The sequence below is a fragment of the Astyanax mexicanus genome, chromosome 19 (assembly GCF_023375975.1).
Source record: "Astyanax mexicanus isolate ESR-SI-001 chromosome 19, AstMex3_surface, whole genome shotgun sequence".
Taxonomy (NCBI): domain Eukaryota; kingdom Metazoa; phylum Chordata; class Actinopteri; order Characiformes; family Acestrorhamphidae; genus Astyanax; species Astyanax mexicanus.
Genome location: NC_064426.1, coordinates 39,404,573 through 39,422,250, shown reverse-complemented (window position 1 = coordinate 39,422,250; position 17,678 = coordinate 39,404,573). Strand labels below are relative to the sequence as shown.

Below are 17,678 nucleotides of genomic sequence, written 5' to 3'. Positions count from 1 at the left end.
GAGAGCAAGACCAATTGTGCTCTCTCAGGGCTCCGGCAGCTGAGTGGGTTATTTTTTGGTTGGTTTTGCATGCATGTTATTGGGGAAAGCTCTAACAAAATTTGGTGATTTAATACTATTTAATTACCAATTATATATTTAATTCTCAAACACTGAATTTCAGCAATCAATTCACTTGGTGGATGAGGTATCAGTAACGTATGCTTTATCTCAGTACTGGGGCTCTGCTGTGGGTGGGCCTGGCACACTTACCTGGTGAACATGCTGAGGAAGGTCTGAATGATTTGCTCAGTGAAGGCAACTCCCATCTGCACCCGCAGAGCCTGGAACAGTGTGAGGAAGAAACTCAGCATCTCATCTGTCACGTCTGAGAGAGGGAGAGAGACAGGCAGAGAGGGAGAGACAGGAAGAGAGGAAAACAGAGTGAGAGAAAATTAAACAGCAGTAGTAGTAGTAACATTATGACAATAGCATTTACAGTGCCATGACTTTAGAAAAAGACTGAAGCATGAAAAATGTCATATTTAAAATAATGCAGAAATCAAATTACTAATACTGAACAGGTTTTTCCACAGGTGTTAGTGACCTTGCCATTTGGTTTTACCACTGCATAATACCCTAAATGCATCTTCTTTTTGCTTTTTAAAGAAAAACCATTACAAAACATTAATTTAAAAATACTAATTGACCACATCCCAGCTGACAAACCAACAAATCAAAATTGCAAAATCATTTGATGTTGGTAAACTAAAAAAGGCTAGGAATCTCTAGGCACTTTATGATTCAATTCGATTACTAATCACAGGTGTGCGATATGATTATAAAATCATTATCAATAAATCAATCTTCTACACAGAATTCATTTTCCCCCTCATTGTATGAATACTCAGTACTTTTAAAGTAGATTACAGTCCCAAAGTGGTTTACCTGATATTTAAGTGCAAGTAAACTTGAATAATTTCTTGCCATCATTACATTTTCAGTTACAGCCTAGAAAAATCCAAAAATGAACGTATAGAAAATCCATTTATGTCATTCGTGAATTGATTCAGAATCTTCCATGTCCAAATCTAAACCTTCTACAGCCCTATCCGGACAGGATCAGTTTCTCAGGGGGTTTTGGGGTAATTTTCTCTTTTATGGGGGGGGGGTCCTCTGTGATTTTATTCTCGTCCAGAACGACCACATATGTGTTTTTCTCGTTTTTCTCAGACGCCCTCAATTACACTTTGGTCGCATGTTTCCATGGAGATCCATGTAAACACAACTGCGAGTGGAAATGGAGGAGCTACTGAAAGCGATGTCATGTGATCAAGAAAGCCTAAAAACTCAATGCAGGAGTTTCATCACTGAATAGAAGTGTGTAAGTGAGAAACTAATCCGGTCCGGATAGGGCTTAAGAGATCATCTAATAATGAAATATTTCCCCCAACCAAGTGTTTTAATCAAGTGTTTTAATAACAGTTGACAAATATTCAGTGCGTGACTATATTACAGCAATATAAAATTAAGGAATGTGCAGCCAAAAATGCAGCAGTAGTAGTAGTAAGAATTAGAATTAGTAGTGGTAGTAAAGTACAATAACATTTCATATGAAAAATAAATTAGTGAAGAGAGAAAAGGAAGAGCATTCTGGGTAAATGTTCAGTAAAGGAAGTGTTTGGGGTGAAAAAACTGCCAGCATTAACCAATCATATCACTGAGGGACAGGGGCTCAGGGCAGGGCTTACCGGGCTGCTGGATGTAGAGAGGGAACAGGGCCAGTGTGACCTGAACTGATTCCTGCAGACTCTGGTAACAGATCTGACGAGATTTAGTAGCTTCTCCTGATATACTGTCCACTATATCCTTCAGAACACACAGAGTCTGCTGCAGCACCACCTTACCTGAGAGAGAGAGAAAGAGAGAGAAAGAAAGAGAGAGAGAGAAAGAGAGAGATAATGTTAATATTGTTAATCTGATTAATGTTAAATTTTTATATTTATTGTTATTTTCACCTTTTGTATATTAAGTACTTGTTTCATTGCTTTGGCAAAAGTTGTTAATTGCAATTCAAGGCAATAAAGCTATTTTAAAGTGAAAAAAATGAAAAGAAAAAAAAAACAGATAAAGTGAGTCAGAAAGAGAGAGTGAGGCAGAGAGAGAGAAAGAGAGAGATAGATAAAGAGAGAGAAACTGAAACAAAGAGAGATAGAAAGATTGAGACAGATATATAGAGACAGAGAAAGTGAGAGAGACAAAGAAAGTGGCAGAGTTAAAGAAAGAGATAAAAAGAGATGCAGAGAGACAGAAAGAGACAGAGTGAGACAAAGTGAGATGGAAAAAGAGAGAGACAGAATAAGAGAGAGAGACAGAGTGAGACAAAGTGAGACAGAAAGCGAGAAAGAGAGAAAGAAAGAGACGACATGAGAGACAAAAACAGAGTGAGAAAGAAAGAAAGAGAAAGAGATAGTAAAAGACTATGAAAAACAAACAGATCACCACTGACTGCATGAAAATTAATGGATTAAAAGCAATAAATTAAAGCGTAAGACGGTTCAGCTGCACAACTGGAAAGGTTTTAATATTAGACTAAATCAGAAACCCTGTACTGCCCTCTATTGGTCCAATTACAAACTACAGTGCAATCTTATTTCCCCCTTAGGTGAATAATTAGACTTTAATGTAATACAATACACAATTTATTTCAATAAAATAAGGCTGGTAACACTTTACAATAAGAATACACTGAATAAACGGTACTTATGACAGAATGTTACAACATTTTAACTATTTTTTTCAATTCATTATTATTTACATCATTCTTAAATAATGAAATTTAGTATTGTGAATAATGATAATATCTGAACTAGTCAATTAATAAGACAATATCTAACCATTTAACAATGTTTATTACTGTTGTAGGTACTGTTATACAAATAACTATAGCATGGTATAACCTAGCAGATTAAAGGAGGCGGCTGAAAGCAATGTGTGTTGCCCTTTCCTGAATATTATGTATAGTCTGACAAAGGGCATTACTGATTTACTATAATGGGTATTTCATGTGTATTTTGTGGGAAATATATTAATGTAACATGTAAATGTACAGAGGAAAAATAACTTTGATATTGTGGTATTGTAAAAAAAAAAAAAAAAAAAAAGCAAAAAAGAAAAATAACAACTGAAAAAGCGGGGAAAGCTAAAAGAGAGCAGGAGTTATTGATAAAATCACCACATTATGATTTATTATTAATATATATATATATTTTTTTACACTATAAATTTTATATCAAAGCTATACAGGAACACATGCTGAATTATTCTGTATATAAACCAGAATATGTTTTATACTTTAGATTCTTCTTCTAAGTAGTGCATTTATCTTTGAGGACAGATCTGCACACTCTCTGTATTTTATTCTTCATGAGGTAGAGTCACCTGGAATAGTTTTCTCAGCGTTTTGAAGGAAGGAGTTCCTGGAGGTGCTGAATAATAGCTGCTGCTTTTCCTTCAATCACCTCAAATTTACCATATCAGTTCATTAGGTTTAGATCAGGGGATTAATGTGGAGGAATAACACTTTTTTTCTTTTTACTATGTAGTTCTATATGTGTCCCTTAACTGTTTTCATGTCTTTAATATTAATCTACAGTGTAGAAAATAAATTAAATAAAGATAAATGTTAAATGAGAAGGTGTGTCCACATTTTTGAGTGTTCTTTTTAAATGTAGATAGCTAATCTAAAGGCTTGTATCAGAAGTCTTTTATGTCTTTTTTTATGTCTTGAGGTTTCCCACGTTTGCCAAAGACTTGTAAAACCAGTTTGATTTGTGGTGAATGTTGGAAGTTTCCCTGACTTTCACTTTACCACATATAATCCACTAATGCACGGCTAATTACTCACTATAGCGCCTACATACTGAGAAACACCGCTCAGTGGATGCACTTACTGGTGGGGTGGTGATCCGGGGGGCGAGGTAAGAGGCGGTACTGGTGTGTGAGGGTGCTGATGAGGCGCGTGTGATTGGCTGATCGGTTTGGCCATTGCTGCTCTGCCTCAGGTAAGCTTGGCCACGGCAACAGCAGCATGTTGGACAGAGCCCTGCACACCAGCACGTGAGCCTGTAACACAAACACACACCAACTCTCTGAATAAATTTAAATTACAGACCCCAAAAAATAACCTGTTTTATCACAATATACTGTCCTGAAAATGAATATAGAAATTATTTAAAGACAATTTTACTTCACTTAAATAATGTTAATATAGCATAACAATGAATTTGCACCTATTAAATGTAATTAAACCATTTTACAGTACAAATAACCTTTAATAATTAAGTGTATATATAAACACTGGAATTGTAATAGGGCTGGGTAACACATAATAAACATGGTATACTGGTTCATCTGAAATTAAAACCAATATGTAGAACAGCACCATTAAAAAAGCAGATACAGCTCACTAGCTAACGCTAAATGGTTAGCATAACAAGCTAACACACCAGAGTAATAGTAGCTCAGCTCTGTGGAGTCAGACCACCAATCCATACTGCCTGGAGAGAAATGAGAACAGCACTTTATCTGAGGAGCTCCTGCTGCTGTTTCTCATTGTATGAGTGTTTTTATCCTTAAATAATGATAATATAGCACAATGAACCTTTAATATTTAAGTGTATATATAAACACTGGAATTGTAATATGGCTGGGTAACAGATAATGAACATGAAAGAATTCTAAAACTTTTATTTAAGATAGTGCTTGGTGGTATAACGGTTGATCCAAAATTACAACCGGTATGTAGAACAGCACTGCTAAAGAAGCACTAAGGCTAAAAGGTTGGCATAACAAGCTAACACCCCAGAGTAATGGAGAAAAATAAGAACAGCACTTTATCTGAGGTGCTCCTGCTGCTGTTTCTCATTGTATGAGTTTTTATCCAAGTAAAAAAGAAAAACAACAGCAAACAGCAATTATTCACTCAGAAAAAAAAAGAGACAAATAGAATTGCGCAATCACTCCCCAGGTCAGAGAAAAATTCCTCTCATTCCCCAGAATCGGTCCTGAGTACAAGTGATAAAACTCTGAATAAAGTCGTGTTTAAATATATATATATATATATATATATATATATATATATATATATACATATATATATATATATATATGTATATATATATATATATATATATATATATATATATATATATATATATATATATATATATATACATATATATATATATATATACATATATATATATACACACTGTAGCTTGAAGGATAATTTTAGTGCACACAGAACTGAATTTATTTGTTAACTGGAGAAAGAAGGGAATTGTGGCTGATTTTAATACTGCAATGCCTCTAATGGCTTCAATAATAACACATTGTAAATTGACAATATATAGGACTATTTGAAATATGTAGTTTATTAAAGGCAGATATGTTTAAGTTGTTGGTATATCTCTAAGAGATATTATTCTTTTTATTGGCTGCTTTCCTGCTAATGAAGTCTGATTTCTTCATATATTGTAAAACCGATACTAATTAAAGCCTTAATGTTTTATATCATATTTAATTCTAACAGTAGAGTAAGTGACAAACCTATATTAATGCCCAGTCATGAAAGAAAAAAAAATAATAAAAAAACATATATATATATATATATATATATATATATATATATATATATATATATATATATATATATATATATATATATATATATATAAAAAGATTGTTATATACCCTACACCTGTCAATTTTTTTTTAAATACTGTGATGTACATTTTTGGTCATACCGCCCAGCACTAATTTAAGATATTACAAAATGGTCATTTTTATATCATATAAATTTGTCTTCAACAAAGCATTTTGACACTTGAAAATGGAATGTATAAACATCGTACTCAAAGAGAGAAGAGGGGAGAAGACAAGATAAAAAAAATAAAAAAAAAAGAGAGAGATTACTTGCTAAAATCCCCAGATTTTACCGCACCACACCACACGTATTAAAAGTACCCTTCCATTTGCTTGGTGCAGTTAAGACATTCTCACTAGAGATATCCTCAAAACGTACAGTGTGTCACTTTAACATTTCTCGGGAACATATTGAGACAATGAGTGTTCTCATTGATATGTTTAAATACCCTAAATACATAAAAAAATAAAATAAACTGCTTTACAAAAACGCATTTTTCTTAGGTTAGAAAAATGATGAGATCATTCCCATATATTGTGCAATAAGTCGATAACAGAACTATTGTGACAGGCCTATGGCCCAAAAAACCCCCGCATTGGATAATTAAGCTAGCACACACATACACACACCTCTTGAGGGAGCCTGTGATTGTGGTTCTCTGTGATCAGGTTGAAGACGTTCTGGACCGCCGGCAACGACACCAGGAACACAGGTCGCACCGTCGTTGCCATGGAGACCAGGAGATGGCACGCTGACAGAAGTAATTTCTCTGGAACCTACAACAACAATAGTGGAGCATAAAGAGAGATTTACTGTAACGGGCAGAATAACTGGTAAAACGAGAAATCTGTCCCCGCAACAAAACAAAACCCCTTATTAAATCTGTATCACATCTCACACAAGCTCCCTGATTGGACAGAGCGCAGGAACACAAACGGAAACATTTTGACACTTTGATTGAGGTATCAGGTTTACTTAGAGATTAGATAACTGCATTAGTTACACTGTAGTCCTGTAACTGTTTCTCTACATACTTTATTATTATTATTATTATTATTATTATTATTATTATTATTATTATTATTATTATTATTATTATTATTATTATTATTATTATTATTATTATAGTTCTTCAATACTCCACCACAGAGCAGCTATTATTATTTGGGTGGTGGGTCATTACTCTTAGTGCTGCCACAAGCGTGAAACACTTATAAATAGATAAATAAATAAATAAATAAATAAATGTATCCAGCATAGAACCTCCTTGAACACCACCCCTCACTAGTCAACCCCCACACAGCAGGATTAGCCAACAGACTTTGTTTGAGGGAGGGATCTGTACCTATGCTCCGTGGCAACTCAGTAAATGAGGGAGATATATAAGTACCTGACTACTTAGCACAAGCCAACATGTGCTAAGTATGTGTGGGGTTAAACACTCAGTGTAAATATGGGGAGTGGCCAGCAACAGCTTATTTGCATAAAAGTGACCGAGCCCTTAAACAGCTCATTCTAAAAGGGACCGAAACTGGCAATAATAAAGCTGGTGAGATCCTCTTCATGTGAGAGATTTTGTGCAAAGAACCCAATCAGGGTTCAAACACTTTTCAAACAATACATTTCCATGATTTCTTTTGTGACTTTGCCTTTAAGGCAAATTTTTATATTATATTATAATATAAAAAATAATATATTATAAAAAAAATTATTTCTATAATAGGTCTAAATTAAACAGATAAAATGTTGACACACAATCTTTAATAATAAAATGTGTGTCAGATCCTGAGAGCTCCATTGTGTAGGAATAAATTACTAAATTAACTCTGAGCTGATGTACTTATTAGCTCAAAATAGATTTTCTCCATTGATGAACAGAAACGCAAAGATTTGTAGAACAAATTTCCGTGACTTTTCCAAAACTTTCTGGGTCTTTTTTTTTCCAAAAAGTATCCAGGCCCGGAAACTGCTATTTTCAAATCCCATGACTTTTCCAGGTTCTTCATGACCTCAATTTCAATGTTTTGTAAAGCACATAGACCTACAGTAGTCCAACTTGACTGTGAAAAGAGGTATAAATATGTCCTCTTTAAAGAACAACAGGATGAAAGTAGGAAAATAAAGTATGCCATACTGATGCCGTTACCTTGGCGTTAATAAGGGGTGTGGTGGCAGCCATGCCGGAGGTGATGAGGTCGACGAACTGCGTTTGATCCTGCTGCCGCTGCACCTCACTGCAGAACTGAGCCAGCCAATGAGAATACGCCTGAAGAGCAGCCAGTGACTGGGCATGGCTTTAAATAATGAAATAAATATGAAAATGAATAAATAAGTAAACAAATATATTTAAAATAAGCAGTTTTACAGTATTACAGGTCATTTTAGACCTAAAGAGATCTAAACACCCTAGGCATGTACAGAAAAGGGGCTTTATTGTTCATTTTATACTGATTTAATTTGTGTATTTATGCATACTTACACATCTATAAGGTCTGGTTTAAGAACTGAAGGGACGGCCATTTCCACATCATACAAGCTGATCTGAGAGCCGTAACACGTGACCTCCACTAGCCTATCAGAGAGGAATAAAAACAAGCATGTATATCATCAACAACCAGCATTACACAAAGAACTCATTGCTTAGTGATTAAACTACATATGATAAATTATTGAATGCTGACACCATATCAGAACTCCCAAGATAACATCTAACAGCAGATTTGAGTGCAAAAATGGATCCACTGTCAAAAATGTTCCTCTGCAATGATTTTTTCCTTAAATGCCAATCAGAAAAAAGGTTCAGGTCTTTAGGTCTGAGTTTCAGACTGTGTTGCTGATGATTATAAGTCTTTGAAACCCAAATTATTTAATGAATGGCTGAGACAGAGCGTTAAAGCTCAGGATTACGAATTAAAGAGATTATCGGTATGGATTAGGCAAAGTCTGGGATGAACGTTAGATGTTTGGGTTAGCTCCATAGATTACACAATTACATACGAGTTTACAAGGACAAAATAACTCGAATTAATTTGTATTGTTAAGACAAATAAATGAGTAAAATATTAATTTAGTGATTTATAGGTCTGAAATAATATACTAGTGCATCTAAAACCATCTTAAAGCTCTCCAAACCATCACTGATCATCATTAAATTTTGCATTTAATTTAGAAATCAAGGGAGCAGAGTCTGGAGGAAGAGTGGAGAGACACACAGTCCAAACTGCTCATCTGCTGGTGTTGATCCACTGTGTTTTATTATCAAGTCTAAAGTCAGTGCAGTTTTGTTTCCCCACAAAATCTTACAGCACTTCATGCTTCCCTCTCCTGACAACTTTTTACAGATGAGGATTTCATTTTCCAGCAGGACTTGGCACACTGCCAAAAGTACCAACTGGTCTTGTATAAATTTTTTTTGAGACACTGATTTTTGGGTTTTCATTGGCTATAAACCATTATCATCATCAACAAGAAAATAAGTAAAAGCTTAAATGCTTCTTCGATGTAGCACAGTTCATTAAATTATGAATTATCTGTTCAGAATGTTGTTAAACAACTTATAATTGTAGTTAAAAGGCCAGTTTTAATGCTCTACTTACTATAAAAATGTCTGAATTAAATCAGGCTCGAGCTCATAATGACAACGTCTAAATCTTCTAAATCACCTGGAGTACATGTTAGTGTGTTTGTTATAAATATAACAGACAAAACAAATAAAATCATGTATTAAAAAAAGAACAGTAGCAAGTAGAAAGTTAATCATTAGAACTTCACAGGTTGCAAAATAATCAAGCCTGAGTTTTCCAGTAACTAAATATGAAAAGTAGTGGGGTGTTTGGGGGAGGTTGCTGTTGGAGCACAAGTGCACCACTGCTGATAAGAAAAACTGTAACTGACCTCTGAACAATAGCCAGGGCATCGTTAAAGCGAGCTGTGAAAACGTCTCCAGTGAAAAACTCAGCCAGACGCCCAACAGCCTGCAGTAAAGAGCTGAGATCCCTCAGAGCGCAGTGCAGCTTCCTGCAGTCAGCCTCCGCCGTGATGTTCAACCTGCGATCTACACAACAAAAAAAAATACAGTTAAAACACAAAAAACACACCATTTCTTTACTAAAGATTTCTTTCTAATGTTTCATATTTTCTTCCAATTTAGCTAGGCCAATTCAGCTGTACATCACTAGTGATGCCTCAAAACCAGGAGGGTGAAGACTAGCACACGCCTCCTCCGATACATGTAAAGTCAAACTCGCATCACAGCACACTCGGAGGAAAGCACAGTGACTCTGTTCCGATACATAAGCTCACAGATGCAGCCTTGTGCTGATCAACATCACCCTAGGAGTGATGAGGGGGAAAGAGCGCCATCTACTGTACCCACCCAGAGAGAGCAAGACCAACTGTGCTCTCTCAGGGCTCCGGCAGCTGATGGCAAGCTACATGATACATGATGACAGAACACACTATTAAAAAAGAGACTTACAGAAGCTCAGAAACCCCCATAAATCGGATACTGTTCTGAATACAAATTGTGAAAAAATTGTGTTCAAAATCATAGCTAAAATATCAAATGCACTTTAACATTACCAAATGTGGTAGCACCACGAAACAATACCTTACAAGTCTGTGTTAGGGTTTTAACTCATTTGTTTCTGAGGCTCTTAAAATTCTCAAATCAAATGTTTCACAAACATTCATGTGTATTAATAATGTAAGATTTTTATATATATATAAACAAATAACCATTATGTTCTGAGAAAGTTCTTATCTCAACAAACACTTAATATCTTGGTTTTTTTTTTACAGGTTTTTACAACGCTCAGTTATGTCATCACATAACATGAAAAATAGAGTAGAAAATGTGAGTTCACAGTCTGGTAAGTTATTGTAAACCTAATCAGTGAACTGGAAGCAGGATGTGAAGCAACGGCTCTTTAACCACATCAAGAGTTACACTGAAAACCACAGAGAACGGTCTGCTAAGCAACAAAATGGTTTAGCATGTGGCTACTTAGTCATATATGTATATCTGTAGCTGTGAACAGTCATACATTAGCTTAGCTGACTTTCTGAAAATTCAAAAAATAAGGTCACATGACCCACAAGCTGCCTGCACTGCAGAACTGCAGGTTACTGGCGCTACATTTCTGCAGCAAGTGTTGTCTAAGCAGACGAGTTCACAGTAAATCACGGCTAAAATCCTCAATGCACTTCACTTCTGAACGGCCTGAACTAGAGCTGGGAAATTATTCCACCAATATTCAGAACATCCAAGTAATGTAATCTTGCCCATGTTAATTGTATATTCATGTACTGCCCCTTTAGAAACATACTGTATTTTTCTGACTATAAGGCGCACTGTATTATAAGGCGTACAAACAATGAACGGATCGTAAGGTGTTATAACGGATTATAAGGTATTAAGTGACACTAGTAAGGATGCCCACATCGAAGTGAGCAAGTGTCGCCATATTTATTTTTTTGTTTAAATAAACAAAACTAAAAGAAAATGCTTTTTTTAAGAATTACAAAGGTAAACGAGCTCTGGATGTTAATCTACACAGATTTCTCACCTGAAACCCATTAATTTGGGTGAGTAAAGCGCTTTCGTTTATTTACAATAAGCTTAGATTTCCAATGTTTTGTCTAAGGGTAAGTTTTCAGTGAAGTTTCTCCAGCACTAAGGATGGGTGCAGCAGCATTAACATTAGCCGCTAACCGCAGCACTAGACTGAGGAACACTACAGTCCAATATACTCGTCTCTGAACGGTGAAAGAGCTAGTGCTGCGGTTAGCGGCTAATGCTAATGCTGCTGCACCTTAGTGCTGGAGAAACTTGACTGAAAACTCACCCTTATAATGCTGTACTTCAGTTATAAGGGAGTGGCTTTACTGCTCCTTAATACTTGACTGGTAGAATTCATACATATGGCGCACCAGATTATAAGGTGCACTGTCAATTTTGGGGGGAAAATAAAGAATTTTAAGCATGACTTATAGTATGTCCTTATAGTATGTGTGAGTGTTGAAAAAAAATCTGATGAAAATCTCTTTTAAAAACATTTTTGAACATTGAAATATTCAACAGATTTACCAGAACTATAAAACATGCAAAGTCATTCTTAAAAAATAGTTTAGCACTAATTTGCATGTTGATTTACAACATGTTCCGAAAAGTGTCAAGAGGAAAATGAAGGGACTAACAGGACTCACTTGTTCTGGTAGTAACAATGTACTGCTGCAGTCCAAGGTAAACGTCCAAGTCTTCCTGAAGCACCGGAAACTGAAACACAAATACATGCGTCAATATATTTATTCTACTTGTATGGCTTTTTTTATAATTACCATATTTAATCACAAGGAACTGCTTGTCCCAGAAATTACTGCAACAAACATATAATACAAAAGCAGTACCATAATAATGCAATTTTGCATTGAAAGACATAAGAATTGGAATAAAAAGTTTGTTTAATATCTTAAATATATAAAATATTAACAGCAGCAGCATCAGCATTTTAACACTAGTGTCTAGAACAATGTTTATCAAACTGTTGTGTGATACTGAGAGCAATCATCTGCCTTGATGTGATTTACTGAATTGTAATTAGGCTTTTTGAATACATAATATGCCTTTATAATTAAGGCATCATAAAAAGAAGCCCTGAGGATCAGTGTTGCTCCACACACACACACACACACATACACACACTTACCAGAATGGAGAAGGTCTGAGATGGCAGCAGCTCCATCACCCTGGCAACCACCTCCAAACTCTGACGCAAGTACCGCTGCCACTCCGTCTGTTGCTACAGCAACCAGAGAGCAAGAGAAAGTTCAGTCCAAAAATACTGCCCACGACTCCCATCCTCAGCATAAAAAAACTCCAGCATAAACATGAAGACATTACAACCGAACTGAAACATGAATTAACTAGAAATGGAAAGACTGATCAGCTAATATCGGACGATATTTCTTGACAATTTGAGCCAATTCGATAATTTGAGAAGTTCCCAACTTAGTCTTTGTCTACCATTCATATTTGTAGAATGTGTAAGACTGGTGGAGGAAAGCGAATAAATATTTTAACCACTAATCAAATAATACCGCACCAGACAGTGCACCTTTCAGCCAATACAGTGAGTAGCAGAGCTAACAAACACCCCTAACCACACACACAAACAAAAAAACAAAAAAAAGTGTACTGTTTTAGCTTACATCATCATCGAGGGTCTCGTCGTCCAGCTCCTCAAGTTGACTCTGGTTCAACCTGAACTGAATTCGATTCAAAACCTCTCTCAGCAGCAGCACTAAAGCATCCTTATACCTGTGAACAGACAAATTAAACAAGTATAAAAATTGTGGATTTTTAGAATTATGTTCATAACAGAGTAAGAATGAAAATCTTTGTGTGTTTTAATACTGCAATATATAATCATCACAGGAAAAAAAATATGCCAGCTTTTCCCAATATTAGAAAAGAGTGGTGAATACCATATTGTACTGGGAAGTTACTGATTTTCTGATTTATATACAAAAAATAAGAGATCAATTAAAATTATGAGTTTCTTTGATTTTCCCAAATTGAAAACCTCTGGAATATAATCAAGAGGAAGATGGATGATCACAAGCCATCAAACCAAACTGAACTACTTGAATTTTTGCACCAGGAGTAAAGCGGCATAAAGTTATCCAAAAGCAGTGTGTAAGACTGGTGGAGGAGAACGTGATGCCAAGATGCATAAAAACTGTGATTAAAAAACAGGGTTTTTCCATGCAATATAATAATGGGGTCTCATTATTTGAGGTCTGAAAGCTCTGCATCTTTTGTTATTTCAGCCATTTCTCATTTTCTGCAAATAAATGCTCTAAATAACTATTTTCATTTAGAATTTGGGAGAAATGTTGTCCGTAGTTTATAGAATAAAACTCTATATGATGCAATTGTAGCCAAGCAGTGCCTATAATAGAAATTGAGGATTCCACACACCTGTTTAAGACGCTATCCCTGTCTGCCAGTCGGCTCCTGATTTTGGTGGTCAGGTAGTCCAGGAATATACTCCAGATGTCCAGGCAGGTCAGATAGCCCTCGTGTGTCGGCTATAAATAATCATCAGAGCTCAGCACTTAGATACAGATCTCAGAACATGGTGTTTAAAAACAGATCTCAGGTCTGGGGAACTGACTGTGTGTTTACCTGGTTGAAGGTGTACTTAAAGAGCAGAGCCAGGAACTCCACCAGAGGAAACTGACTGTTGGATTCGATTCTTCTCAGATGAACGCTAACAAAGAGCCGCAGGAAGTCTGTGAACTTCTCCACGTAACTGCAGGGAGAGAGAGCGAAAGAGTGAAAGCGAAAGAAAGTTTAAAAAGCAAGTTTAAAAAAAGGAAAAGTGAAAGCAGAAGAGCATTATTATTGCAAGATTACTTCTGAGTCACGGGTTCTTTGATTATGATTAGTTTGTGTATACAGTATAGGCACATAACTATGATTTTTAAACAAGCCCATTTTAAAATGGTAAAAATAAGAGTCTCTTTTGCAATTGTTCAAACTTTTAGGAATGCTGTGTACATATACCTTCTAGTGGTGTTAAAAAAAACAATATTTAATTTTGCAGAATGTATAACAGACTCTGATCTGAGTAGACAGTAATGTATTATTACCAACAATATTACCACTTATTTACTATTTATTAGCTATTTATTTACTGCCAGCCTAGTCTTAGTAGTTCTAGTTCTACTTTTAGTATTATGTTATGTTCTATTGTATTTCTTGTACACTGCCTGGTCAAACAAAGACAAGTCTCCACCTGGATTTAAGTAAGTAAATGATGTGGGGTTGGTTAATGCTGCAGTTGGTCTGCAGGTTTAGGTTCAGCAACAGTATGTGCTGAAAGAATGAGGTCAGCTGACTACCTGAATATACTGAATATAGACCAGGTTATTCCATCAATGGATTTATTTTTTCCTCCCTGATGACACAGCCATATTCCAAGATAACAATGTCAGGATTCATGGGGCTGGAATTGTGAAAGAGTTCAGGGTTCAGGGGGCATGAGATCATCATTTTCACACATGGATTGAGAGAGAGTTCACCACAGAGTCCAGATCTTAACCTCATTGAGAATCTTTGGGATGTGCTGGATGGAGAAGAGATGCTTTGTGCAGCGGTTGGTCAGACTCTACCATCATCAATGCTGCTGCAAGATCTTGGTTAAAATTAATGAAACACTGGATTTAAATAAATATTGTGACATTGCAGAAGCTTATCGAAACAATGCCACAGTAAATGCATCATAAGCTCTGTATCATGATATGTGTCGTATCAACAAAACTCATACCAAACCTTATTTGCTTATTTCTTGGGTAAATACCATAAAAACACTTTTGAAACATCATCAACCTAATTAGAAAATGTATAATTTTCTTCAAATGTTTTCTTCAATAACAGTTACTGCTTTTACGGGTCGCACCACATGACACTTTAAACAGAAAAAAAAGACTATTAAATAATGTTTTGTGAGCACATAAATTAGTGAACACATATAGAGAAGAGATGTCTCCGTTTCAATATTATCAATAATATTACAATACTCGTGTAGGAGCCTCACAGTGTTCCTAATGTTTTGGCCAAACCTGAGTACAGAAAACGGATGCAACACTTAAGAAAACATAATAAAACCTAAACTAATGCCAAATAAAGCTCTTTTCTTAGCGAGCTGGAGCAAATTATTGGTGATAAGCTTAGCTGCAGTCTGAACTCAATCACTCCTCTTGAGATTCTGGCTGAAGAATTAAAGTGAAACTTAAATGTGGAGCATTGCTCTTTGAAGAGGATGCGTGCAGCTTACAAAGTAAGAACCACTCAGACAGAGGTCAGATATGCGGCACGTTAAAAAGATTGTGTGAAAAGCAATAAATAAAGATTAGATTTACTTAAGTAAATCTGTCTGTTGTTATCCAAGGTGGTTGCTCAGGTGCGGCTACGTGATTGCTAAGGCTTTGCCGTGTGCAACCACTGAATACCTTAAAGCTTCTCTGAAGATACTAGCAAAACAAACAGACTGGTTTGAAGCCAGAGTATCACTATTACCATGATTTTTTTTTTTTTTTTTATCGTATATGCCACACCCACAGGTACTACATGTCATACAGAGCTGGGTGATAAATCGCATTTGCAGTTAAGGACGATGTGTTTTTATGAAAGTCAGCTCCTAACCCCGGCTAGCACTGCTGGAGTAGCATTAGCATTACCCGCTAACCGCGCTGGCTATTTCCCCATTCAGAGGAGAGTATTATCGGCATGTAGCCTGCTCCTAACCCCGGCTAGCACTGATGACGTAGCATTAGCATTACCCGCTAACAGCGCTTGCTACTTCACTATTCAGAGGGGAGTATTATCATTCTGTATCCTGCTCCTAACTCTGGATAGCACTGATGAAGTAGCATTAGCATTACCTGCTAACCACGCTCACTATTTTCCCGTTCAGAGGAAAGTATTATCTGCCTATAATAAAGATAATAAAGGTAAAAATAATAAAAGGTAAACCTTAAGTAGCAGTAAAGGCACTTCACCAAATTGCTGTGTTATTTAGGAGTTTCCATTTAGTTCTCCAGCACTGGGGCTGGAGTAGCATTAGCATTACCCGCTAACCGTGCTAGTTATTTTCCTTTTCAGAGGGAGTATTATCGCCCTGTAGCCTGACCTTCTAACTAATTCTTTTGGCTTGTTTCTGGTTGCACTTTAACCCCAAAGGTGGAATTTAAGTAAGAAAATAAAGATAAATCATTATTTTTAGTAGGGGAAAAAACAGCAGATTTATATCTTATCACTTTACACAATTAAACCTTTTTTAAACTGAAAGTGCAGTTGGAGAGGAATCACCCTGCTGACCCATATGCAAGTGCACATTTTCATACTTTTGCCTGTGACCTTACCTTTCGTCTAACTCCTGCAGTCTGTTTTTGACACTGTGTGTGTTGGTGTGCGAGTGCGAGTTTGTGAGTCTTTGCAGCAGGTAAAAGGTCTGCTGGAACATGCGCAGCAGAAACTCCTCGAAGTCCAGCGGAACACAGTTTTTACACATCAGCTCGTTAATGCAGCTCATAGCCATAACGCCCAGCCGAGCCCGGTCGGCGTGGCCAACCATCTGCCCTGTCCGTCCCTGCGCATTGCTTCCATTAGCCAGGTTTCCAGGGGAGGAGTCCCCGTTGGAGGTGGGCGGAGGCTTGGTCTTGACTGGCAGCTGGCAGCCGAAGCGAGCAAAGTGGAAGATGGAGGCCAGGAGAGCTGGAGTGATGGAGGAGGACAGGGGAATCCAGCTGAAGAGATGAGCCAGGCATTCCAGAGCCAACAGGCACAGCGTTCCACTCTCCGACTCCAGACCCACCGGAGTGCTATCGCCCACCAGCACACCTATCAAAGCCAGATACATCAGGAGTGAGATACACATAAAGCAGGGTGATACATCTCAATCACAATACATTTTTCTATTTAATCTTCTAGGCCAATAATTATAGCTGGTTTCAACCCAAAAGGAGAGACTAAGTTGAGTATAAACTGTGTGAGAGCCATTTACCCATATACCATTGCGCTTCTGTCCCCAGCACTTTGTGTAATGCGGTAGTGTTACAAATTAACAATTAGTGGACAATGAAATTTGTAGTTGACAAATTTAAATAATAATCGACATTGTCAATTATATCGACTAATTGTTGCAGCCCTACTGTGCATGCAGTTACCGGTATGTCGCTACAACACACCAAGAACCCTATTTCAGTAATCTATAGGTGAGCAGTCAATTGTGCACTGTGCAGCTTGATTTAGGGCGTCAGTGTGTCTTTGCTATTGTAACAACGGGAAAAGTACACCTTGCGCAGCTAAAAACGCACCAATCAGAGTGTCACTTGCCATTCCCTTGCCATTAAAAACCAGGTGCGCTCTGACTTTGCTCTGGCAGATTGCTATTTTAACGGTGTAGCGCTTCTGCGTTTCTTAGCA

At 36.6% G+C, this 17,678-nt stretch overlaps 2 protein-coding genes across 2 annotated transcripts in view; one reads left to right on the top strand and one right to left on the bottom strand.

Moving 5' to 3' along the window:
- The window catches only part of elof1 (elongation factor 1), a 515,825-nt gene that overhangs the window by 107,269 nt on the left and 390,878 nt on the right, over positions 1–17,678 (top strand). The window lies entirely within an intron of this gene.
- The window catches only part of xpo6 (exportin 6), a 32,972-nt gene that overhangs the window by 6,733 nt on the left and 8,561 nt on the right, over positions 1–17,678 (bottom strand). The window contains exons 7-19 of the mRNA XM_022665110.2: positions 16,616–17,093; positions 13,875–14,001; positions 13,668–13,777; positions 12,896–13,004; positions 12,394–12,486; positions 11,894–11,963; positions 9,581–9,740; positions 8,166–8,258; positions 7,833–7,980; positions 6,316–6,462; positions 3,933–4,104; positions 1,731–1,886; positions 253–367 (exon numbers count right to left, since the gene is read on the bottom strand). Coding sequence (XP_022520831.1) covers positions 253–367; positions 1,731–1,886; positions 3,933–4,104; positions 6,316–6,462; positions 7,833–7,980; positions 8,166–8,258; positions 9,581–9,740; positions 11,894–11,963; positions 12,394–12,486; positions 12,896–13,004; positions 13,668–13,777; positions 13,875–14,001; positions 16,616–17,093 — 1,978 coding nt within the window. The remainder of the gene's footprint in view (positions 1–252; positions 368–1,730; positions 1,887–3,932; positions 4,105–6,315; positions 6,463–7,832; positions 7,981–8,165; positions 8,259–9,580; positions 9,741–11,893; positions 11,964–12,393; positions 12,487–12,895; positions 13,005–13,667; positions 13,778–13,874; positions 14,002–16,615; positions 17,094–17,678) is intronic.